Genomic DNA, 25,855 nt, shown 5'->3' on the forward strand with positions numbered 1-25,855 from the left:
ATACTGCAATCTGAAAGCAAAAGCAGATGAACACAAGCAAGGTGGGATCTGAAGAATCATCAAGCTAGCAGTAAGTCCTCCTTGCCTTGTTCCTGGGAAGCTGGCTGATCCATTGTGAACAAATCTTTGCTGCCCAACTGTTTTCTCAATGTATTTTATTAAAGCAGGTAATAAAATGTAGCCTATCTTTGTGAAGCAGTCTTGGGATATTACTTATATAATTGCTTGCCCACACAGAATTGTTTGTAAACTATACACACAAGCATTACCTACTTTTTATTTCATAAATGTTTTAAAAGACACCTATTCCACTAAGTTCTAAACAACTCTTAAATATGCATAGTTTTAAAATCTATGGCTTCTATTTTAGATCTGAGAGAGGGCTTGCATTTCCAAACATCTAGTTTTCTGTACCATAACAATTAGTTTAATAAAATTAATACTGCTACCTAAAAATCCTGCCCTTCCAAAACAACGTTAAAAATACCAGATTCTGAAAAAGAAAACAGAACACATCCCTATGCACTGTATGAATAAGTGGGTTTGGTTTCACCAGCTCCAAAAGAAAGTACAATGAAGCACAGAGCTCAGCTGGTGATAGTCTAGAGAAATTTTTAAGACTAAAAGTAAGAGCACACAACACCAAGAGGATCCTTTGAAAGGAAAGTCAACTCAATTTTCTTGCACTTGCAACTTATAAATGAACTGGAGCACAAACACTGAAATACACTAAAAAGAAAAAGCAACAAACCAGCACAGTGAGGCTATTTAAAATCAAAATCAGAATTTCAAAAGAAATAGCACTTACACCATCATGGTGTGCATGTCAATGTACAAACACACAAATGCTGGCAGAAGAACAGAGGTCTCAGAGATGCCGAGTTCTTATAAGCCTCCTGAAAACAGCCAGATAGAGCAAATAAATCTATTGCAGCTTCTACTAAGAAGGGTCCAGAGGGAGCCCCACTGAATTACTGGATACCAAAAAGTCCACATGGGCCTTTGGTGTCTAACGAGCTGTAAACAAATGAAGTCACAAGCAAAGGCTTCATTAGTTTTGCTCCTTGTAGAGCCACTGGATGTGCTTTCTAATGTGTTATTAATTCATTGAACTCATTGCCAAAAGAGGCAAGCAAAGGACTTAATTGAAAAAATAAATGAATTCTGGAGAAAGTTTAAAGTATGAGAAGTTAAGGGATAATAAGTAAAAACTTGATTTTAGGACAGTGAGGTAACCACAGGAGTTAAAGGAATAATGTTGTTTATGGACACTTTGTTCTGCAGGATCTGATGCCACCCCTCCAGAGAAACAATTTTGCAACACACAAGCTCTAATCCCAGAATCACACTGCAAAAAGTAATTCACATGTCTCAGAAGTTCTGCTCAGTGACTTGAACCAATTCCTGCTCAGACAAGCCCTCTCTCACACCATACAAGTGTGACTGGCAAGATTTAAAACCTAATCACTGATCTAGCACTCATTTTCTATCCAGGATTCATAAGAACACACATTTTAACTATTATATGAAATTAAAGTTGTCACATATCAGGTCACAGATGTATCTTCATTCTGCCCATAATCTCTTCTTCCTTTTCTAGGCTTTGAGAACACTTGGAGTTTGGGTTTTACTCTACCCAGAGGTTTGGGGTTTTTTTTGATAGCTTCATTCTGGAGAAGCCACAACTTTTAAGATTAAATTTTCTATTTTAATCAGTTATTGCCCAAGCTTGTGCCAGCAGCACAAAGTTCTCAGGGAATTTCTTTCACACTGAGCACTTGGGGAGCTATGTTGTATGTGGACCATGACAAGAAGTTGCATCCTCAGATAAAACCAATATGCCCCAAGCTTTCCACTCATGGAGAGGCAGTGGTTGCAAGGACAGTTTGATGGATGGCGAAGTTCTTCATTCACACTAATATGACTAAAATTCTCTGAGGCTGAACCCAGGTGCTATGTCACTGAAAAATAAGCAAATTAAGCACAGAACTGAAGTCTGAAAGTCTCAGTTATCCATAAAGGTTGTATGTGTTGGGAGACATCTCCTCCCAATGAAAAGAATTAGATTAATGCAGAATTTCATGGCTTAGTGCTTCTCATTTTTTGTTCTCTGATTAGCCCATGATTATTTCCCTCCCATGATTACTTCTATGTAACAGCACATTCTCATAGATGAGATGTTTTAAATGGGACTACCACTTTGGAAACTATACTACCATTTTTTAAACCATTTCCTCCCCAGAAAGAAACACACTTCTGCATTGTGTTTGAGACGGACAAGTCATAGCTAAGACTGAATTGTTCAGAAATAATTTACCATAATAAATATTGGTCTACCCCCTTCATGTTAATTTTACTGGTGAAGCATTAAATTTTTTTCTCATTCTAGTCTATTTGCCAACATGGTAAAACAAAAAAATCTTTAAAAATCTTCAAGTGCAAAAAGTCCAAACAAGACCAAGTGCAAGTGCCAGAACAAGAAGAAAAAGTCATTCCCTTATGGAACATCTATTAAATGTTCAGTACTTAAATTCTAGATCCAAGAACATTCAGCTTCTCCCTCTCACTTGGAACATTTGAAACAACAAAAAGCAAATAAACAAAAGCTAAGCCAGCTTGTACATATTTTTATTTCTGGACAAATATTAAGAATTCCATGAGAAATCTGGAACACTAAGCAGGTATTGCCCTTGGCTGCACATTTCTGTTTGTCTTGAGTTAATTGCTAAGGAGGTCAAACCAATGAAGAATTCAGTTCACACATCAAGAGTAGAACTCCTTGAAGAATATATGTGAGTTGCACTCCAAGGGATAATGCTCAGAGCTGCCACACAGTCAGGAAAGTTTCACACAACGTTTGGGAAAAAGTCTGAGCCAGTTCAATTCCTGGCAGAGTCACCATATGGGGTTTACTGCAGTACCATACATTTTGGCCACTCCACACAGCTCTGCTGCCAGCAATGATAGACTGAACTGTTTCTTTACAAGATGCATTCTTAGAAGCAAGCAGTAAATCCTGGCCAGAGAGGGTCAGACAGCTCCTCTGAATCTTTATAATAACAAAAGGAACAAAAGAAAAACATCACATTTCAACAAACACTTTAGCATCCAAAATAGGGGAAAAAATTTGAATAAGAGTAAAAATTCCAAGCACATGGTGTGGAAAGCAAAAAGATACTCAAACCTATTTAGTCATTAATTTATCTTGTGATACATTATGAGATGCTGTTGTCAGTGTGGTCAAAAAACCCAACAGGCAGACATCTGTGAGAGATCCTTCAACTCCCTTAAGCCTCACACATTACTGCATGCTTAATTTATTGAAGTACAAATAGAAAACAGGAAGGCAGAGACAGGAAAGACTCCAGATAAATGCTGCAAATTCCGTATCTGGCACAGATTGTCAGGTACCTCACACAGGAACAGCTGCAGTGGAAGAGCTGCTGAGCTCTGTGAAGATCCATCTTTGCCTCACTGAACCAAGTGCCCAGAGCCCAGAGCCATGTAAGGCCAGGGATGGATCTGCCTGGGGTGGCTCACCAGGCTGCCCCATGGTACATTCTCCCCTCCCTTGCCCCTCAGGAGCAGCTCTAAGCCCCTGTGAGCCATCTGGGAACAAGGTTTGGCTGGATAACTCTACAGGACTTCACAGTCAAGTTGTCAAGGAACCTGAGCATACCCTCTTCTGCCAAAAAGGCTGCAAGTACTTAATCCATCACAGCTGTTTCCACTGTGAACCTCAGTTTAAGAGCTAAATCAATTGCTTTACAAGTTTTTAAATCAACACTTTACACATTTAGCTGTGATGACTTAATTTAGCTGAAGTCAATCTATGAGTTCTTTTAACTTTAAAGTTCTTTCAAAGGAGGTGTCAGGTGGTAACTGTTTACATTTCCACTCTAAATCCAGCTGTTTACTGCACATTTCAAAACACAGATGCTTCTGAAATGTACTCATGTAAACTGAATGCAAACCCATTACAGCCAGTGCAGAGACTGGCACTGCCTACCTTGAGTTTTGGATCAGACTCTACAGCTATGTCCTTTTATCCTTGTTGTTTTCTTTTCTCTCAAATTATTTGCCTCAGAGCTGAACTGAGGATTGTCAACCAAATTCTACCTTTAAGCTATCAGTTCAGCAGCTGTAAAAGATCTTAAGTGTTCAGACTAGAAGAGAGTGGGAAAAATGGCAGAACATAGTGCATTACTGACTTTTCCTGCATTTAAGATGAAATTTGGAAGGTTTAATTGATTTCTACATCTGTGATTCTTATCTAAACTTCTCATGTAAAAATAATGGCTAAACCCACAGAATTTGCCTTGTGTGGAAGGAATCAACACTGGGACATTACTCTTGGGAGTACTTGCACTTTTTTGTGTATCTAACACCTACAGTCTGGGGGGTCACCAAAGTAAAATTAATCAAAACCAGCAATGAACAAAATTTCTATCTGTCAAGGCACTGGTCTGGATTTTCTCAGGCAGACACAGGGCTTTTGCTACCTTTGGCTTCTCACGTGTGTCGTTGTGTTTGTAGACCATCCCTCTACAACAGCAGCAATGCAATCCAAAAGACTCTAAATTCCAAAAAGTACCTCTTAAGGCCTCATGGTATTTAAGAAGACAGAAAAGAAACAAAGACCATCTCTTACTTTAAGCTAAATAACAATGAAGTTATCTACATATAAGGAAAATTACCAAAAATTGAACTGTCATCCACAACTACATCCCCAAAACATCAGTTTCAGCGCTATCTTCATTAGTTTTTCTTTCCTTTTTTTCAGTATACTAAATAGTATAGAAATCTTCCTATTAAATGGCAATTTGTTATTTATTAATTAACACTTCTTAGAAAACTGAGACAAACAAAGTTTTTTAAATAACCAGTCTGGTCATTAAAGTCTGAGTAGCACATTTCTGACTAACTGCAAAAAGGAGCTGAAGTATACATCTGAACTAAATATGCAGCATGGCTGACGTGCATGTTGGTTCAGCTCTTTACCGACAGAAAAAAGAAAACCAGCAAACAAAACTCCCTATTACAAGTCATTTAGCATTCCTTACCTTGGAACCTGCCAACATAGTCCCCAGCATTTTTGTTCCTTTTCCAATACCAACCACTGCAAAGACAGAAGAAGAAATGCTACTTCAAAACAGCCCTGCAGTTCCCTTTTTCAACACCATTCAATAGTAAATATTATGCTAGTCAGAAACTCAGCCTTTCATGCTCTGTTAGCATATGAAGAGACTCAACACTTTTGAGAAAGCATCTCTGATGTTCAAACAACATGGAACTAGTGAAAGGAAAAAAGTCTAAAGCAAAAGATAAATAACCTTCATCTATTGTTAAAATACTTTAATTTAACTCCCACATTTATTTATCTTTTAATCACCAAAGAAATGGAGAGTGCAATTAACATTGCCTCTGGTTTGATGAGGGTTATGGCTCACCAATAATGAATGAACCCTTCATTATAAACAAATAGTCCTTTTAAAGGTTGACAGTGACCAAGAGTAATACAGCCAAGACAGCAGAATGGAACTGTTTATCAGCCTTGCAGGAAGAAAGTAAAATAATCAAAAAGTCCAAATGCCTATTACTGTGCATGCACAGGTTACTGTTATTTCAATCTTAACACCAGTATACTAAAAACCAGCAATCAGTCAGCTTTTCATAAAAGAAAGAGACAGAAAAAGAGCTCTATTTTATATTTTACTTTAAAGCTTTTTACAAGATGTTTGCCTTTAAAATGGTTTCCTATTGATTTTTTCCACATACAGCAATCCAAAGAAAATTTCAGAAGGAAATTAGTTTTGTGTACAACTCATAGAATGTGTGACATCTTATGTACTTTATTTTAATAAAACTAGAGGAGTGAAGGGAGCTTTCAGGAAATCAACTTCATGTTAATCAAGAGCCAGGACTGAAAACATCAAACTGAAAATGAACTTTGAAAAAAAAAATTGTTACTTGTTTTCTAATGCTCAATTTTTATGCTCCGAGACTCACTAGATTCCTCCTTGTTCTCAATCACTATTCCTCTAATTCCTGAGGGTTTTCAGTCACACATGTCCTTGTGCTTGTGCTTTCATGCATCTTCAGTTCAACCTGTTCCTGTTATTTGCCAGATAGGAAAGGGCTGCAAGAAGGCTTAGAAAAGCAGATAAGCACACAGATAAAGACTTTATAACCAAGCCTTTTCTTGCAACATGATGACATAACTGAACATAACTTCAACAGCTGAGCTGAAATTTGCTGAAGAGTGTCAAGATTCAATAGAATAATTTTCAAGAGACACTGAATGCTTTTGTGAACAAGATATTAAAAATTTTCTCCACTGATCATCAGCTTATGGAGAATGTGTGTTATTGAACAGTGACATAAAACCCCACTTGAGAAACTACACTGAATGTAGAAAGATTTAACTGAATTTTAATTTTTTTATACTTTTTCATGCTTTCTTCTACTGTGGCAGCAGAATTTATTACTGCCATATAAAAATAAGCCAAATAAAATTCCCACTATCCAGCAGCTACCTGCCACCACCTCAAGCAGACGAGATGTGCCAGCTAGCACTGCCCACGTGAGGCTGGGTGGCCGCCACGTGTGTGGGCACTCCAGGGAAACGGCTTCTGCCTCCCTGAGAGTTCTGAGTGCTGTGGCGTGGGTTACGCAGCTTCAGTCATTTCACATGCTGAGAGGAGATGAAAAGACGAGAGAAGGACACTTGTTTGCAAGCCCAAAGAGTCTTTATTCTTTATTCCCCCAGGCGGGGCAGGAACAAAGGTGCTCTCCAAATGCCAAAGAAACAAAGGATGGCAGCAGATTAAATAGGCAGTGGGCGGACAGGAGTGGAAACCTCTATCACCCAATGGGGACAAACGAAAGACAGGATTGACAACCAACAGGGAGTGAACAAACCCTGACTGATGGGACCAATTCAGGAGAGAAGAGGGAGAGGTGAGAAGATTGACAGGTAACTGTGGATCCGAGTGGAACTCTCGGGGTAAACAACTTGAAATGAACCACTTTGAGGGGAAAAATGGGGGAGTACAAGGAACAATCCTAATTAACATTAGTAAAACAACTGACTAAATAAACCCAAACCACAACATCTCCTCCCTTTTTATTAAATAAAGAAGGCAGCTTTTTAAACTTCATCGGCATTTGTGCAGTCACCTTCCCACCAATCCTCTTCTGCAGATGCGGCTGTGGCGACAACTGCTTTTGAAGATGGAGAGGGCTTGGAGATGGTGGTGGAGACAATTCTTTTCAAAATGCTAAAGGACAGTGAAACTAGGAAAACAACTACAATGAAAGTCCCAATGTCCTTTATAACAGAAAGCATCCATCCCGAGATGTTCCAGCTCTTAAGTATGTCCTTAAACCAGTCTTCTTCCTCCTGCTTCACAGAGCTTATCATCCCTCTCATCTCTTGGATGGACGTGTGGACGCTCTGACTCTTAGAAGATAGGTTAAAGCAGCACAGCCCCTCGAGGGGCTGTGGAACAACCCACGTGTCCATTTGATGACATGGAGATGAGCACTAGGAAGAATGGGATCAGGGCTCCGTGAGCTGGAGGATACATGTCGGGGGATGCCTACAAATAAATGAATGGAGAACACAATAAGACTTTATGTCACAGAAAGGATTTGCCACTTGGCTCCAGGGAGAATTTAAGTACTGTTTTGGGTAGAGAGAGATGGGGAATCCCTTCCCTCCTTGCGGAGTCTGCGATTGGATGCAACCCCTCGGTCAGTGGGATCATTGGTTGCATCCACAGGCCCCTTATCGGTCTGACTCACCGACTCACTGGGGTTTAGGATTTCACCTGTCTCCGAGGGACCCACTTGACTCCTGAAGATGTGGATATGCAGGCATATCCCCACCCCCAAGTCAAAACGGGGAAAGGACCCTGGATTTCTCCAGAATCTGGGTCCCTCGCCAGCACCGGTGGCCGCTCTTCTGGCCAGAGCTGTTGGTGCTGCTTGAAATGTCTCAGGATTGGTGGTTCTGGCCTGTCAAAAGAACAGTTTATAAAACTGATGGTAAATAACACCTTGCAGAGCCTCCCGTGCGGTGACAGCACTCACACATCTCCCCGCTGCTGTCGGAGGACCTGTTTTAACGTCTGGTGGGTTCGTTCTATTACAGCCTGGCCGGTGGGGGAGTGGAGCCCCATTCTTGCAGGAAGTTACTGAACGCCCTGGAAGTATAAGCTGGACCGTTATCAGTCTTAATCGTGGCTGGGACCCCCAAGGTCGTGAACGCCTGTATGAGATGTTTTCTCATGTCCGTGGCCCTTTCGCCGATGTGGGCTGAGGCAAAAACGGCCCCCGAGAAGGTGTCCACTGACACATGGACATTTTTGAGTTTCCCAAATTCCTGGACTTTGGTGACATCCATTTGCCACACCTCACAACTGCGGAGTCCTCTGGGATTTACACCGGATCCCAGTGTTGGTAATGCAGTCTCCTGACAGTCGGGGCACGTGGCCACAACTTCCCTGGCTTGGTCACGCCACAGGTGGAATTGGCGGATCAGCCCTGGGGCATTTTGATGGAATTGCTGATGGCTCAACCGAGACTGCTCAACGATGTTCGGCTGGCCGGCATGTTGTAATGGGGCGGCGAAGGCACCTACTCTGCAGTTCCCCTTGGCAATAAAACCAGGGAAATCAGTGTGTGACCACGTAAAAGGGTTGCTCGCGGTGGGAAATCAGTGTATTAGCTTTGCGAGCAAGCCAAAGACGACCGGGTTTGAGACCTCCTTGAAGAGAGCATGTTCTGCCCTCAATACTACTCCTGCAACATCAAGCTGAATCGGTAACCAAATTAAAAGGTTCGCCGAATCTCTCAAATGCCCTGATGACTGCGTCCAACTCAGCTACTTGTGGAGAACCCTCTACTATCTTAACATCTGTTTCCCACAGCTGAGTCTCGGGGTCCCTCCAAGTCACTACTGATTTGTGGGACTTTCCTGACGCGTCTGTGAACACTGTCAGGGCTTTGAGTGGTCTTGTACTTTGAATCTCTTTTGGTAATAATTGGAACTCTGTGTTGAAAAAATGTTGACCTGGGTGCCCAATCTGAATTTGACTGGAGTAGCTATCAAGGGTGAACTGCAAATTTTCATTTTGTCTCAAAAGGTGCTCAAAGGTCTCCTTGGTCATCTTCCCGGTTACTGTCTTGATGGGAAGGTGGACACATGTGAAATCACAGCCTGTTAACACTCGCAGGCGAGCCCTGGCCCACATGATGAGCTGGGCCATCAGCTCCTGTGGCCTGGTAATGTTTTTGGACTGTCTGTGGCCAAGGAACACCCACTCTATTATTAAGAGGGGATCCCGTTGGCCCTTATCCCACTGAAATATCATCCCATAGAGGTGTGGCAGATAACCCAGTGCTACGAAGTGGAAAGGCAGACCTGGTTGACAACGGTGGGCCTGCCTCCTCGTGATGGTGGTCTGGACCTTCTCGAGTGCTGCTCTGACCTCCTGGGTCAGGGCCCTCAGGGAATCTAAACCGTCATCCCCCTCTCTTTCCATTAACAGGTCGAAGAGGGGGGACAGATCCCCTGTAGTGAGCCCCAGCCAGGGCCTGATCCAGTTTAAGGACCCACACAGCGCTGGAGGTCATTCAGTGTTCTTGGGTTGTTATCTATCTTTATCTGCTGGGGCCTAACGGTTTTGTTATTAATTTCTAGGCCCAGATACTTCCAGGGCGGCAGACGCTGTACCTTTTCTTTTTGCAGCTCAAATCCTGCCACCGACAAAGCTGCAACAGTGTCCTCTAATGCTTTTTGCAGGACATCGTCGTCAGGGGCACAAATTAACACATTATCCATGTAATGATAGAAAATACAGGATATCCACTTGGCACGCATCGGGGACAGAACTCTGGCGACATACCACTGGCAGATGGTAGGAGAGCATTTGAGGCCCTGTGGCAATACTCTCCAGTGGTAGCGTCACACTGGGGCTTCTATGTTGATGGAGGGCATAGAGAAAGCAAAGCACGGAGCATCGGCTGGGTGAAGGGGAATTTGGAAGAAACAGTCCTTTATATCAATAACAGCCAAGTTATAATTTTGGGGCAGCATAGAAGGGGACGACATACCCGGTTGGAGGGAGCCTATATCCTCAATAACATCATTAATTTTTCTCAGGTCGTGGAGGAGGCGCCACCTATCCTTCCCCAGCTTTTTAATAACAAAAACTGGGGAATTCCAGGGGCTGTTCGTTTCTACAATATAACCTTTAGCTAGTTCCTCCTCTACGAGCTTTGTGAGTGCCTTTAATTTCTGTTTACTCAGCGGCCACTGCTCCACCCAGACTGGCAAATCCGTGAGCCAATTCAATTTCTGGGGGGGGGGCGCTCTTCAGTGACCGCACCTAAAAATTCTGGGGGGCTGGAAATTCCAATTTGGCTCCCCAGTGGGACATGGCGTCTCTCCCCCACAAGGTAAATCTGCTGTCAATCACAAATGGACATACTGAGGCCAATAGTCCGTTCGGTCCCGTAATTTGCACTATGCTTTTAGATTGTTTTGCCAATTAAGGCCTGCCTACTCCTAAAACTGGTATTCCCACGCTTTGCAACCCCCATTGTGACGGCCATCTGTGCAGTGGAATGACTGTCACGTCTGCTCCGGTGTCCATCATCCCCTGGATTTGTATTGAATGCCCCTCGCACTTAAGGCCACACCATACAAGGGGTTTTTCCTCTCCCAACTTCTCGGCATAAAGGACTGAGAGTTCCAGATCATTACAAAGGGCACAAGGGATGGGAATTGCCTGTGCAATGATCTGGCCCTTCAGTAGGAAGAGCGGGTGGTGGACACAGCGTGCCGTGAGATAGGAGACCCTCGGGTCAAGTGTGGAGATCACAGGAGGAATCTCTATCTCAAGTGGAGTGTGTTTTGTGTCCCCGACGACGAGGTGCCTACTGTTCAGGAGGTCTTCTCTCCATCGGGTTTCGCAGTGACAGATGTGTGATAGAAGCTCTGCATCTGCTATAAAGAAATGCCAGTCCTGAGAATAAAAATGGACAGGGTTAGTGAGTCGAAGCTGATAAGGTTCCCTTTTGTCAGTTGTTGAAAGGCAGCTGCTTACTGATGGCACTATATGATGGATCGCAGCTCCTTGTGTGGCGCTGCGACCAACCTCATTTTTATCTACATGCGAGGTAGGTCCGCGCTCCCCCTTTAGTTTTTTTGAAATGTGGGGTTCCCCTCCCCCTGCCTCCCGCAGCCCATGGTGGTGCACTCCCTAAAAATGGACATTGGGCTACAAAATGTCCCTCCTGATGGCAGTGGAAGCACTGGCGCTTAGATGGAAACTTCCTTGGAGTAGAGTTCTTTGGAGGCGCAGCAGCTGGGGCAACCACTTTGTCTCGAGGCTTCTTCAGTATCTCTTCTGTCACAAGACGTGCTTTCATTGTGCATTCCTCTATTATTTGACTGAGGGTCGGTCGTGGTGAGGCTGGCAATGCTAGGATGATTCTTTTGCACACTTCATTGGCGTTCATGAAGGCGATTTCCAGGATGAGCTCGTCCTGGACTTCCGGTACCTCCACACGGCTTTCTACAGCTGCCCTCACTCGTTCCACAAAGTCTATAAAAGGCTCAGCAACAGATTGTTTAATCTCTGTATAAGGTAACATTGGCTCCTTGCTGGGCATGGCCAGGAATGCACGCTCTGCTGCACCCCTGGACATGTCCAGCACTGCACTTGGAATCCCCCTAGCCTGCAGCCGGGCTTCGCTCCAGTCTCCCTCACCAATAAGGTGGTCTAAAGTGATTGGTTTTTCTGCAAAATCAAGGCTATATGGGCCTTCCAAGATCTCCAGGAGGAGATTCCCTGCCAATCTCTTCCACTTTCTTTCCCATAATTTGTATTCAGATGGGGTGAGCAAGCAACTAAACAGGCGTTTAAGGTCTGCAGGGACCAATGTTTTTGATGTAAGAGTTGCTCGTAAAATGCCCCTGAAACAGGGACTTTTCGGGCCAAAATCTCTTTGGGTTTCACAGAGCTCTTTTATAGACTCGTAGGAAAGGGGTTCCCATCTAGGGTTTTCCCTTCCCGCGCTGTAGGAGACTTGGAGATGGTAGCTAAAACTAGCTGATCTAGTACACAAGCCCGTTCCCGCTCCCCTACCCCCCGCCCCGGATCCGCTGGGACCTTGGAAACCTAAAGGTAGGGCGTGGGAAACAGGAAGGGGGCTGTCCGAACCATGAGGCTGAGGGGCGGAGCCGACAGAGACCTCCGTGGCTGGAGGGGGCAGGGCCAATGATGAGGCCGTGGGAATATGAAGAGGACCAGAGGGAACGCCTGCAAGGGGAGGAGCAGAGGAAGGGGGAGCAACACCATCACCAGAAGGGGCAGCACCCATGTCAGCAGGGAAGGAGGAGGGGTTTGGGGCAAAGGCGGGAAAAGGAACAAAGGGATTAGGGGAAGGAGAAATGCCTGCAAATGCCTGGCCTCCATTTTGTTGAGACAAAGCCGGCACCATTTCGTGCCAGCACAGCGGCAGTGCCTCTCCAGGGGAACAAAGGAAAGGATTCAGGGGAACAGAGCTGCACTGGGCTGTGCTGAAACCAAGATTTATAACTGGGAAAGAGGGATCGGGGTGAGGGTTAGGGATAGGGTCCGTGACCGCGTGGCCAGCGCCATCAGGGCGAGGGCACCGGGGGGACTTGGGGGAGCCAGGAGCACGGTCCGCGTTCTGGGAACTGCCCTGCACCTGCGACTGGTGGATTGCTCCCCCCTGCCCACCCGGTCTAGGGGAAGAGGGGGAAGGAGAGGTGTGTAGGGAAATAGACTTAGGGAAAACTGGGGATTTGCCCAATGGTCGCGCTTCAGCCCCCCTCCGGTCCGCATCTTGCGTGCCTTCACTTTTAACTACTTCCCAAATCAACACAAACAGCTTCAGAAAACTACCCTTGATGGAGGGATCTCCATGTTTGATTCCCTCTGTTAATCTCATGTCAACTCCCTTCCAAAACTCCTTTTTTTTAACCTCCTCTGCTGAGATTCCCGGGAAGGTAAAAAACAACCATAGGACAAAATTCTTAACTGAACTTTTAGGAACACCTTCACCCCCCTCCCTTAGGATTTCTTTAACTTGGATATAAAGTTCTCTCTGGTGAGTGGACAGTGTGGCTCCCATGCTGTTCACTCACGTGATCCCACCCACTCGCCGCAGGAAAAGAACAAATTAAAAGAAAAAAGAGCCAAAGTCACCAGTGGTGGACCACTCACGCTGTGCACAGCGTGTCAAGTTACGCCCTCCTCCCTCGTGGGCACTGCAGGACAAAATCTGCGTGCTCCCTCGAGGGCAATGGTGCTTTCACTGACGGTAATCCACAGAGCCGATGCCCTAAATTTCAGTCCGGCGTGGGGCAGTTCCACGCAGAGACGGCAGCGTCCACTACAGCTTGGCGGAGTCTCTCTGCAGCTCGGGAATGCCTTCACGTTGGGCGCCACCTGCAGCGGCTACCTGCCACGACCTCAAGCAGACGAGATGTGCCAGCTAGCACTGCCCACGTGAGGCTGGGTGGCCGCCACGTGTGTGGGCACTCCAGGGAAACGGCTTCTGCCTCCCTGAGAGTTCTGAGTGCTGTGGCGTGGGTTACGCAGCTTCCGCAGCTTCCGTAGCTTCACACGCTGAGAGGAGATGAAAAGACGAGAGAAGGACACTTGTTTGCAAGCCCAAAGAGTCTTTATTCCCCCAGGCGGGGCAGGAACAAAGATGCTTTGGGGTGGGTGCAATGCCAAATGCCAAAGAAACAAAGGATGGCAGCAGATTAAATAGGCAGTGGGCGGACAGGAGTGGAAACCTCTATCACCCAATGGGGACAAACGAAAGACAGGATTGACAACCAACAGGGAGTGAACAAACCCTGACTGATGGGACCAATTCAGGAGAGAAGAGGGAGAGGTGAGAAGATTGACAGGTAACTGTGGATCCGAGTGGAACTCTCGGGGTAAACAACTTGGAACAAATCACCGTGAAGGGAAAAATGGGGGAGTACAAGGAACAAACCTAACTAACATTAGTAAAACAACTGACTAAATAAACCCAAACCACAACACCACTACACACCAAGAAACAGCAAGCTAGAACCACAGCCCTAGAATAACACCAAAAGAAGATATTCACCAAGACTTGACCTTGCCTTTCTCTCACATGTCACAGATCACTGACCTCTGCCTCCAAGGCCCTTCCTCACCTACATTTGTTGTCACTAAGAGAAGAAATATAGAAGTATGTTTTCTGATAAAGAGCACTGCTCAGTGATTGGCAGTACACCTGGCACACTAAGCAGGACTCTGCATCAATTTATTCCCATGAACAAAGGTACAGACATGCAGTACATAAGACCTGGGAGACAGCAGTACAGATCACAAAGGGTTTCAGAAAATCTAATACTTCTGTCATGCTCCTGTCCGTGAGGAAGGAAAGCTTTCTGCTCCACCACTCCATCCTGAAAAGTTATTATTCTGAAGAACTTGTTTCTCTTGTATCCTTCCCTCTCTCCTCATTACCTTACCTGAACACACAAGAAATCTGGGCACATTCCCTTTCCCACTCCTCTCCAGTTTTGTCCCTTCCAATCTAGCTACCATTGATTTTTTCCTCTATGATTTGTATGGCAGTGGAATGAAAGATCCTATGCCTTTTTTCAATCCACCCACAGCTAATTAAGGTGATGTGCTTCTCTATCTATACCAAGCACATCAAGCCCAAATACTTTTTGTCATGCCACAGAAGCAGGCTTTGGAGACTGCTGGGTATCAGAACAGTTGGAGAAGCAATTAAAAAAGCACGAGAGATTTTGCTTTTCCTATGGATCAATGTTGTTGACTTTGCACAATGAGAAGCAGCATGCTCAAAGGGAACACCTGTGTAAAAGGAAAATGTCAGCTTCAGGAATGCACACTGAATTCTCTAGTGAGTAGCCACACAGTACAGGAAATTCAAACCAAACCAGGCAGTGCTCCATTCTAACCCAAGAATGTCACATTTTGCCATGTTCACAAGTGACAATTACCAGCTACAGACCTCTAGCAACACTTGTAGCAACCAACCTGCCCTTGAAGCTGAATTCTTCTGAGAGAAGTCATTCATCAAGACTCTGAGCATTTACTTTCAGTGTATACTCAGAGTTGTACCTGTTTATTTTCAGCAGCAAAAACTTGTTGCTGTTATTTCTCCAAGCCAAGGAGAGCTACAAGGTTATGATCTGAGCAAGCTGTAGTCTGAATGTTACTTATCAATAAAACTGCTGATAACAAAGTATAATATGGGAATAATCACACCCACAGCTGAGGTTTTAACACCAGCAATTGACACATCCTGTTCTTTAACAAAACAAAAAAATTCAATACATGGATTGCTATCGAACTTAAAAGACAAAATATCTTTGAAGATTCTTCTTCAAGACAGGACAGGTACCTAAAAGTTTTTCTGTGCTGAGCTTCAAGAAAAGCAGCAGCTGAATTGTTCTTATGCATCTTTTTTTTTTTTTTTTTTTTTTTGTATGTATTAGCAGCCCTAAAAGCTCCCTCAAAATCCCAGAATAGCATTACCTTGAGACATAATAATTCAACAGATTATGATGACTACAAATCCCCAGCTTAAGTTAAAAAAGCCATCAATTTCTCAGGTACTTTACAATTCATTACACAAGAGTTTGTATTTTCCCACATGTAATAACCCAGAAGTTGTTTCAGGATTTGGGAGAGAAGGCAGGAAGGAAGAATACAGCCTTCTGTTAAGAAACATGTTACATGCATACAGAAATACATGCACAGGAAATTTAACCCAGACCATTCTTCCACAATAATGTGTCCCTCCCCCAGAACCTGCACTGTGTATCCCAAATTGTTCTTCCACCCGACTTCAGGCAGGCATGAAAATGTCTCCTGAAATCATATTTTGATGACTATAATTATGTTTTTCATTACCCAGGACTCCTGTGGCTGCACTGTCCAAAGTCCCTCCGTGTCCAATTTTCAAAACCTGTTTTCTTTTGTTCCCTTTTGTTTGAACACCAGCTTCTGCAAATAGAAATTAAAAGGAAGCATTATAAAATGGCCTTAGAATGTAGGAAAAATGGCACACATTTCCAGACTTCTAAAGGAAATAAAAATCAAATATTTAAACTATTAATTAGCAGTGCAAAAATTACTGTACTGCTGAAGATCAATGATTAATTTAGATTTACTCCCAACCTCAAACAATTTGCAAGGTATTTTCACTTACATTCTAATGAAGTCTCACATACTGTTACAAACAGATTTTTCGAAAGTACTGGTACCAAACCTGTGAAGTTTCATTAACAAAGCATGGAAGAACCAGCAGCAGAGTTCTCTAAACATCTATTGTACACAAATTTTATGCTATATAATCTGAGCCAATTCTTGATGCATTTACTGCCTTATACTGGGACATGTTTATTTGCATATTCACAGCCCTATGACAACTCTGCAGTGGACTGAACTTATTCACTGCTGCTTTCAAGCTGTCAGTGTCCCAACATAGCAAACTTCCTATATAGCTGATGACTCCAGGAATTTTGCAGAGTCCAATACCCCTTTTTTATTAGTATTAAATATGACAAATGGTCTAAGCTCCTTTATCCATATCTATTATCTCTCAATTTAGGGAACCTGATAATTCCATATAAGGTGTGTGCCTACACTACAGTTCACTACAGAGTAAATCAGGCTAAGCACTCACTAGTCTGAAAGTATGTTCTCACTTCATCAGCAAGTGCTCAAAAGCCCAGACTAGATGATTAAGTCCCCATATCCATTATTAAAAGAATCTAGGCCGTAGTCGTTCACACCTTTGCAATGATCTCGCTTTTATTTTTTTTTTTTCTTAATATCTGCTCAGAAAGAGCAGTTTCTGCAGACTTTGTCCAGGACTTTCAAACTTTTTGAAACATTATGGTTTTTACTCCTTTAGTGATATTTTCTTTACTGGCAATAGGCGGTGGGACTGCAGCAGAACATCCTGCAGGGCTGTGCTGCAGAGATGCTGCTGGCACCGGTTCTGGCAGATGGGCACACGCTGTCCCTGGGACCCTGCCCCAGCTCTCCAAGCAGCCTGCACTGTGCCCTGCAGGACTGCAGCTTCCTGCTGCGGCAAATCGCATCCCCATCCAGTCTCAGGGCTCCCGTCCTGCTGCACCTTGGGCGGTAAGAGGTGCGTGCCACAAGCGCCATGTGGTGAATGCGGTGTCACAGCTCACTGTGCAATGTGACCAACTCTGTCTGGCTGGGACAGTCTTTCCTTAAAGGCCTCCAAGGACACAGCTCCACCACCTCTCTGCTCCTAACCATGCCTAACCACGCTTTCTGTGAATAAATTCCTCCTAATGTCCAACCTGAACCTCCCCTGGCGCAGCGGGCCAGGATGTGTGTAGGAATGGCTCCATTCTCCAAGGTAGGCCATGCCGTGGCTATGAACTACTAGCAAAACAAACAAAAAACCCACAAAGAAGGAGAAACTAAACCCCGCTTATGCTTCGGTTGAGCTGAGCAGAGGGTGAAGTGATTTGCCGAGAGTTGTAGCTCCCGCACCCCAAGGACCGCACACACCCGGCCCCATCCCACAGCCACGCCGGGCAGGGCACGCCTGGCCCGAACTGCCCGGAGGTGGCGGCCCGGCCGCCGCCGCTCACCTGCCAGCAGCCTCTCCTTGAGCAGGTTGAGCACGGCGGCCGAGGTGGGTCCCTTGGGCTTACGGACGGCGAAGAGCCCGCTGAGGGAGAAGAGCTTGTCTGCCGCGTGGCCCAGCGCGGCGCCGCCCGCCTCCGCCGCCATGCTACCGGCAGCACGCCCGGCCGGGGCCGCCGGAAGCCGCAGCCGCGAGGGCGGGACGCGAGGGAGGGAGGAGCCGTGAGGGAGAGCCTTAAGGTCGCTTAGAGAGTCGCCGGCGAGGGCATTGGCGGATGTTTAATGTGAAAACAAAGCAAAACTCGTTGCTAAAATCTAAAATCAATCAATCTAAAATCTAAACCAAAAACCAACCCCAAAATTATCTGGAGGCGGCTCCACCAGACGCAGAGCGATTTGCAGGCATCGCTGGGGAAGGTCACTGACCAGTGTGTTGCCGTACCTTCGATGCCCAAAGGGAAAGCATTGTATTTTGACTGGACACGAGGACACAGTTTCAAGCTGCGCCAGGGGACGTTTAGTTTGGTTATTAGGAAGAATTTCTTGTAGAAAGGGTGATCAGACACTGGAACGGACAGCCCAGGGAGGTGGTGGAGTCACCGTCCCTGAGGTGTTCAAAGAAAGGCTGGATGTGGCACTCAGTGGCACGGTCTGCTTGACACAGTGATGTTCTGTCATAGGTTAGACTCGATGATCTCAGAGGTCTATTCCAGCCTAATTGATTCTGTGATATTCTGCTGATTAGTTGCTGTGTCCATTAATCTTCCTGCCCCTGTACGTGTTTTAATATAAGAAGAGTGTTGGGAAGGCTTCTCTCCGATCTCTCGCCTCCATTCATAAGTACAGTGTGTAGGTTTTCTTCTCCAGCTCTGATTAGTACAGAATCGTTTCTGTGACAACACTCCCAAGACATTTAAACAAGTCATGCTTGAGCAAGGCACTGAGAGCTTGGATGCTTCATTCATGGATTTATTCATTTGCAAGAGTCTGCAGATGAAACCATGAAGAAACACCTAAAAAACCCCATCATGTCTAAGGGCTATGCATGTTCCCAGACCTTTCCAGAGCTTGAGAGAAGCAAATCTTCCTGCTGAAGCAAATCTTCCTGCTGGCTGTTTCTGTGCAGAGCAGGATCAAGGTCCCTGTGTGGGTTTTCAGCCTGTGCTGGAGTCAGTGGTTCATTCCATGCGTTCCCCAGAGCTGCACAGGGCACAGAGCTTCCAGCTGCAGCTGCCACCACTGTGTCCATGAGTGGGGAATGGCTTCCTGCCTCCAGCAATGCCAACCAGCCTCCCCTGCACTTCTCTCATGCATATTATTATCCAGGCACCTTATTTCCTTGGATCTCATCTGCAGAGCTGTAATGTGGCTGTGGAAATATTCACTGTTACCATAAGCTGCGAGGGTGGATTCCCTGCTGAGTGGTGCAGGTCCTTGCAGGACATGGAAGGGAGGTATGAGAGTCCTTCTCTGGAAGATAAAATGCCAGAGCCACACTGGTGGAAGAATTCAACAGGAAAATCACTACTGATTTACATGGAGTTAAAATCTAAGCACTGTTGTGGAAGGCATATTGTAAATGGTGATGGAGCTTTTGTTGCAGACATGATTTAATCAGGTTGTTTGAAAGCAAATTCTCACCAATTCACTGCTAAAAAGCTCTTGAACACAGATTGCTCTGTAAGTGGGCTCCAGCAAAACTATTTAAACATGACCATTAAGAAATGGTGTTAGAGAGCTTCCAGGCAGGGAGATTGCAGCACAAGGACTGAAATACAAACCTGTCACACTGTCATGGCCAGCAATATTGTTGGGAAAACAGACTGCTCTGATCACATCACAGAGGATCAGAGGGAAATTATATAGAAATGAGAGCTCCACTCTTGGCATAAAGTTAACCTTAATGCATCTCGACTTTCCAAAAATGCAGTAGCAGACAGGCCCTGTAAAAATACTCCCTGTGCTACCTTCTCAGGATTGACCTAAGCTGAGAAGTGTCTAAAATGAGGCCATGAGGGCAGTGTCTGACCCCCAGCACTGTTGCAGCAAATGGTGAACAGCTTTTTTTTTTTTTTTTAAGGGAAGAGTTTGAGATGTCTAAATAAACTATCCCCACTCTTGTTTTCAGTATTGAGCAGGAAGTTCTTGTAGGTCTCTCAAACTTCTGCATCCGCAATTAAAACACAACACTTTGTAATTGCAGCAGATGGAGTCTTTGAAGGCTTAGAAAGAAGAGGTTTGGTTTAACTTCAGTGGGCATTGGATAAGGGCCTAAAATAAAAAATTGTGAAAAACAATTAGTGACTGCCAGTATTTTAGTTTGCTGGAAGTGTATGTGTACATAAACCTCACATGGCTCTTTGTGGGGCAAGGTTATTCAGCATTCAAAATGGTGGGAATGATGAACCAAAGTATTCATCTCAAGGGCTTTATTTCAGATTTTCCTTGTGTTGCTTGTGATTAAAAGTCATTACCATCTGCTCAGTAGCTTATTTGAAATGAGATGTTTATCTCCAATGATTCCTAGCCAAGCCAGGATTCACAATGACCAAAAGCATGATTAGAGTTATTGACTTTATTTGCAACCCTAATAAAGTGGCTCAGTAAATGGCTGAAAGGATGATGTTGTTTTGTGCATAGAACATGACGGGTCTGGTAGAGGCAGCCCAAATCCTCCACTCAGGTCACTGGAGCTGCACAAAGCAATACCTTGAGGACCTGGTGCAATTGTACAGAAGAGATAATGGGTAGTAGCTGCTGTACATGCAAACAGCAGATGAGTGCTATTGCAGGAGAGGAGAAACCCCTGACTTGCTTGTGCAGAACAGATGCAACACTTCCTTCTACCTCCTCCAGCAAGACGTTCCCTGCTTTGTGTGCTTTCAGACTGGCTTTGGATGAGGTAATGCTCACAGACCACAATGCAGAAGAAACTGGTGCTGCATTACAGCTTTGGAAGCAGATTCAGCAGCAAGAGCCCATTCCTGTGTTTGTGCTCATTTCGTGATTCCAGCTTCATCATCTGTACCCAAGCAACTGCAAGGAGGTCAATCACAGCTCAGGGTCTCCTGTAAAACAAAGAGTTGCAGCTGTTTGAAAGTTCAGGTCACAGTCATGTAAACAGCTCCCTTGTCATACAGAGGGATTCTATCTGGAATAGGGACTATCAAAGCCTGAAATATTTAATATGTTTTTTCCCTTTAACTGTTTCATGTGTTTGGATAAGAAGTTGTAGATAAATAACATGATTTGTTTGTTCATTCAGTCCCATTCAGACAGGCATGAAGGACATCGTTCATTCATCATGTGTGAGCAGTTCTGAACAAAGGCAGGTTCTTCAGGATCTCGTTGAACTGCAGCAGGTTTGGAACAAGAATGTCAGCTACAGAATGTGAGGGAAAGGTAGAACTACCCACAGCATACACCAGCCCTAGGTTTGGCGATTAGTCATTCTCCCCATGAAAACAGATTCCTAAACTGCAAGTATTTAATGAGCAGATTTTTGCATTTTGTCCAGAAGACCAGCAGTCAATGTTTACACCAATCTGGATTTTAAGTCTAGACTTAATTATTTATAGAAATATTTTCTTTAGATTTTTATGCTAGATTCTCTGTTATTAGTGGGATTCTTTTTCATTGAGAATAGTTTAGACGAGGAGATTTTGGGGAGCTGATTCAATGCAAACGTAGTGCCAATTTGAATTGGACTGGACAGACTACAGTAGGATCCAAATGTTTTTAGCTATTTCTTCTTTATGTGAAATGCAGTTTTGGCAGTCAGCAAAACAAGAAAACAGCAATTTTTCCTGACCACTGGTACCTGTAGTGATACAGAAAAATATGACAGAGTTTTCAATTGCTCCTTGTGGACCCTTTATAAACATATTGCATTAGTGAGGATAGATCTGGAAAGTTACTTTTAATCTCTGATATGTGCCCAGGTCTGTCTGTAATGACAGAGGACTATGCATGCTCTGGAATCAGAAAATTCAGTAATGCTGAGGGGAAAAAAAAAAGAAAATACATTTTGCAGATCTTTGATTTTCTGCTAATAAAAGTCTCAGTGGGATTCTCAATTCTTGTTTAAATTCACACCACTTCTTGCTACAGATTCTGTCAAAGTAGTAATTTTCCATCAACCTGCAGTGTAATTAGGAATGATGAAGAACTCACCAGATGTGCATGTGGAAGAAGGCAACATATGAGAGATTGTTTATATGGACAATTTAAGTCCAACCTGCCCCTCTGTAAATTCAGAACATAAGGTTAAAAGGATCTAAACACTTTTACAGCTGAGAAGCTGTAATGCCACAGCTAGAAAATAAATTCAGCAATGTGTTGATCTGGAGTGTGTTTTCTTAAAAAACATTCAATCTTGATTTGGAGATTCTGAGAGACAGGGGAAAAATTAGATCTGTATCTTCACTAGCAGTTCAAATTTATACTCATTTTCTCAACTGGCTTTGTACAATTTCAGCATTCAGATAAATGTGTTAATTATCAGCCCTTTGGCAACTCTTTCTCATCTTGTGAGCACACATACAGACTCTGATTAATGGTTTATGATTAATGGGCAGAAAAGAGCACACCTGAGCTCTTCAAGTGACCTCTTTTCATCACCTATTCAGTCGAGAGAAGGAGGAGATTGTACCTCTGGGGAAAAAAAAAGCAAAACAAACAAACAAAAAAAAAAAAAAAAAAAAAAAAAAAAAAAAAAAAAAAAAAAAAAAACCAAAAAAAAAAAACAAAAAAAAAAAAAACCAAACAAACCCTAAAAAAAACAAACAAACCCTAAAAAAAAAACCAAACACATTCTACATCTACCATTAAACTCATGTTAAAGTTAAATAAATGTTGTCTAATTTTCTTGTCACAAGAAAGCTGAAGTCTGTGGAGGCCCCACCTGTGGAGAGTGAAAAGCTTCTCTCCCAGAACACTCCTGCACGTCCAGGTTCAATGGGCTGTCCCTGGAGTGGTGGCAGAGCCATCTCCTCTGCAGAAACAGGGGCAGCTCAGGTCCCAGTGCCGCTGCTGGAAGCCTGAGAAATGGCTGGGGAAACAAGAATGGCACTGCTAGGAGTTCCCTTCTCCCCTTACATAACTCCCAGCTTTTTGTGGTCAGCAGCTGGAGGTATTTTTAGCCAAAGCTGGAACATGGACCATTATATTTGCCCTTTGTCCACAGGTCTTCTAGCTGTTGTCTACTCTGCCTATTGCTCTGAAGCCATTAGTCCATTCAGCTTTTACTCTGTGCAATTACTTTCTCAAGTCAGTCAGTTGGAGGTTCTGTGAAGGAGTGCTATTTATTTTGGCCTTTATTTCGAGCTACCTTGACTTGCACAAAGTACTTCCCAGTTCTAGTACAATGAAAAATGAAAAATTCACACATTCACTTCCTCCATCTCTTTCATGACTTGAAAGGTCTTAAATCGTATCTTGCTCGTCCCCATCTGTCTCCTCTCAATATGAAGAAGCCTGTTAATTCTTTCTGAAGCTTCCTATTGAGTTGCTCCTTGGACAGAGGCTATTCTTTGTCTTATATTCTTCATTATGATTGTATCTTCTCCATCTATTTTTAGATTTTACAACATCCTTCTTGATATGGGGTGGCCAGTATTTTACTAAGCAGTTAAAATCTGGCCATGCTCTGGTTTTATAGCATGACCTTCTGTTATGATTTATGTTTCTTTCCAAAATTCTTAACGCCCAATTCAATTTTTTGATCTCTTTATGAGGTGCAAATCTTGACCTCCTCAAAGCTCTTGAGCCTCTGTTTGCACCTGGAGCATCATTAACAGAGCAGGGTTGCGGTGTCCCTGGCCCTCATGACACTTCATGACTGCCTGACTCTTCAGGGATTGCAAGGGAAGCTGCCTGATCCCTGAGAGCTGTTCTCTTTCTCCCTGCTTCCTCCATCTTCCATTGCATGGATGCCTTTAGGGGGACAAACACAAATTACTGGCGAAAGTAAAATTCTCTGCAGAAGTAGGATATCACACCCCATTATTTTTTTAATAAGTCTTTCCTCCCATCTGCCGAGCCTTCACACTCTTCCCAAGAGTGGCCTGCCCTGGGTGACTCCCAGCAAGGAAGTGAACAGCCAGGTGAAAACATTTCTGCTTGAGGCAGACAGAGGAAGCACAGAGATGAAGGTTCACTCCACATGAAGATCCTGGAGTTACAGCCCAAAGTGTAACAATTGCTTAAAAGCTCTGGTCTACCATATGCTCCTAAGAAGAAAGAAATCTCTGTCCTCACACTGAAGAGGAAGAGCAGTCCCGAAACCTTACAAAGGGCAATAGTTAAGCATCTCTGGTTCCTTCTGCCAGAAAGAGCAGGAACTTAAGTAGATGGCCAACCCCTAGACATGACCCCAATCAACAAATCTCTCCAGAGACATCCTCCACAACAGTCATCCCACACACGGGCACAAACCAGCCTTTCTCAGCCTGAGTCTAACCTGGCAGCTTTTTTCCAAGCCACCTTTTTGGTGTTGTATTCCCTGTAAGTATTCAATCCTTTTGACCCTCTTCCAAAGACAGACAGTTCCTATATTCATCTACCTGATCATTCATCCCTTGCAGTTGCTTCCTACTCACTGCCCAGGTAACATCTTTGCTGTGAGTGGCTTATAATCATCACCAGCAACAACCTAGGATAAGGAACTCAAAGCTGTGGATTTGCTGTCCATAGTCCAAAGAATTAACTTGGAGCTGAGGAAGTGTCTGCTGTGTTCCCTGGCCAGAGCAGTCAGTGGCCATTCCAGCAGGTTTGGCCTGGAAGACACCATCCTGGCATGAGGGCAGCCAAAGCACACTTCCTCGACCCCTTTTTATTGTCACAGTCTCCCTTGAATAAGCACAAGTAACCACGCCTTGGTTACAATTAATTCAGAAGTGCAGGCAAACAGAAGTATCCATTGCCCAGGGGCAGGGCAGCAATTGCATCACTAATGAGAACTCCAGGATCAATCATGGAGCAGCTCCAGGCACTGAAGCATACTTCAAATGCATGTTACAATACCGTTGACAGAAATGGTTCCATTTGCCATAAATTATTCAACTTCTAATTGTTTAGGCTTCAGAGTCTGTAAAGATGCTAATTACCAACTGTAGGATTAAATTGATAATGCCTGCTTTTTATTTTCATAAAGTTGCACTTAAAATTGCAGAGAGAAGAAAGACAGATTTTACACTTACCTTGTTAAAAACAAGGAGATCAAAAAGTTGATGAGTTCTGCTTTTCTATTCTGGGTTGCAATCATTAAAATTATGTTCCATATTTATCATGCCTGTGTGAGCAAAGTAATAAATATTTTGACTAGCACACATACCTAAATCAATATTCCACTCACTCTGGGTTATCCCATCCCATATCTTGATCATGTACAATGAGCACCCTGAGACTATTTTTTTGCCTGTCATATCTGAAGACCTATACTTTTCTTTGAAATAGGAAAGTAAAATGGAGTCAAGTATTTCCCAGTTTTCTGGCATCTCTTCAAGGTTTTCATGTATTTTTATCATTCTTTCATTGGCTACTTTATCTTGCAGGATTAGTAAGGATATTGTCTAGACAGCTGACAAAGAGAAAGTTTGGAGTTTGTAGTAATCACTGTGGGAAAATGATAATGAAAGTTTATTCATATATATTTTTATTTAGGAAAAAAAACCAGATTTGCTAGAACTGCAAAACTAGAAAGTCAGTAAATTTTAAATTTTTTCGTTTAATTTGAATCTCTCTTTAAACTGTTTGATGAAGGAAGGAATTGCTGTTCTGGTATCCTTATTCACATTCCACTTCTAAAAGGAACATCAGTGCATCTAATCTCAAACACAGAAAAATAAGCTAAAGAAACCTTTCCTCTGTTAGATATCGAAAACCCCTTCCTGGAAAGCTGAGAAAAGGCTGAAGTATTTTTTTCTTTTAGCTCAGAATTTCCCTTTGAAGCAGTATTCACTTACACAGCTGAAGAGCTTGATCCCAGGAGTGCTATCTGTTCAAGTCAGTGAGAGGTAAAGGATGCTGAAAATCATGCCCTAATTGCCAGCACGGCTTGAAGGTTCGTGCTCTGTCCTACTAAGGAGCAGCAATCACCCTCCGCAGGGGTGAAATCGTGGCAGGCTGTGGTGGCTGAGCTTACCAGGGTATCAACACAGCATTGA

At 43.8% G+C, this 25,855-nt stretch overlaps 1 protein-coding gene across 4 annotated transcripts in view; it reads right to left on the reverse strand.

Annotated features, from left to right (window-relative positions):
• The window catches only part of TRUB1 (TruB pseudouridine synthase family member 1), a 34,628-nt gene extending 16,758 nt beyond the window's left edge, over positions 1–17,870 (reverse strand). For 2 of the 4 annotated variants that reach the window (XM_053949030.1, XM_053949029.1), the window contains exons 1-3: positions 17,696–17,870; positions 15,972–16,064; positions 5,064–5,119 (exon numbers count right to left, since the gene is read on the reverse strand). In XM_053949030.1, the coding sequence (XP_053805005.1) occupies positions 5,064–5,119; positions 15,972–16,064; positions 17,696–17,837 (291 nt within the window). In that variant the 5' untranslated portion in view covers positions 17,838–17,870. Of the gene's footprint in view, positions 1–5,063; positions 5,120–5,383; positions 13,668–15,971; positions 16,065–17,695 lie in introns of those variants that run through there. The other 2 variants (XM_053949027.1, XM_053949028.1) reach the window with 2 other exon arrangements.
• Positions 17,871–25,855: the final 7,985 nt, after the last annotated feature.

The sequence above is a fragment of the Vidua chalybeata genome, chromosome 8, assembly GCF_026979565.1.
Source record: "Vidua chalybeata isolate OUT-0048 chromosome 8, bVidCha1 merged haplotype, whole genome shotgun sequence".
Taxonomy (NCBI): Eukaryota; Metazoa; Chordata; class Aves; order Passeriformes; family Viduidae; genus Vidua; species Vidua chalybeata.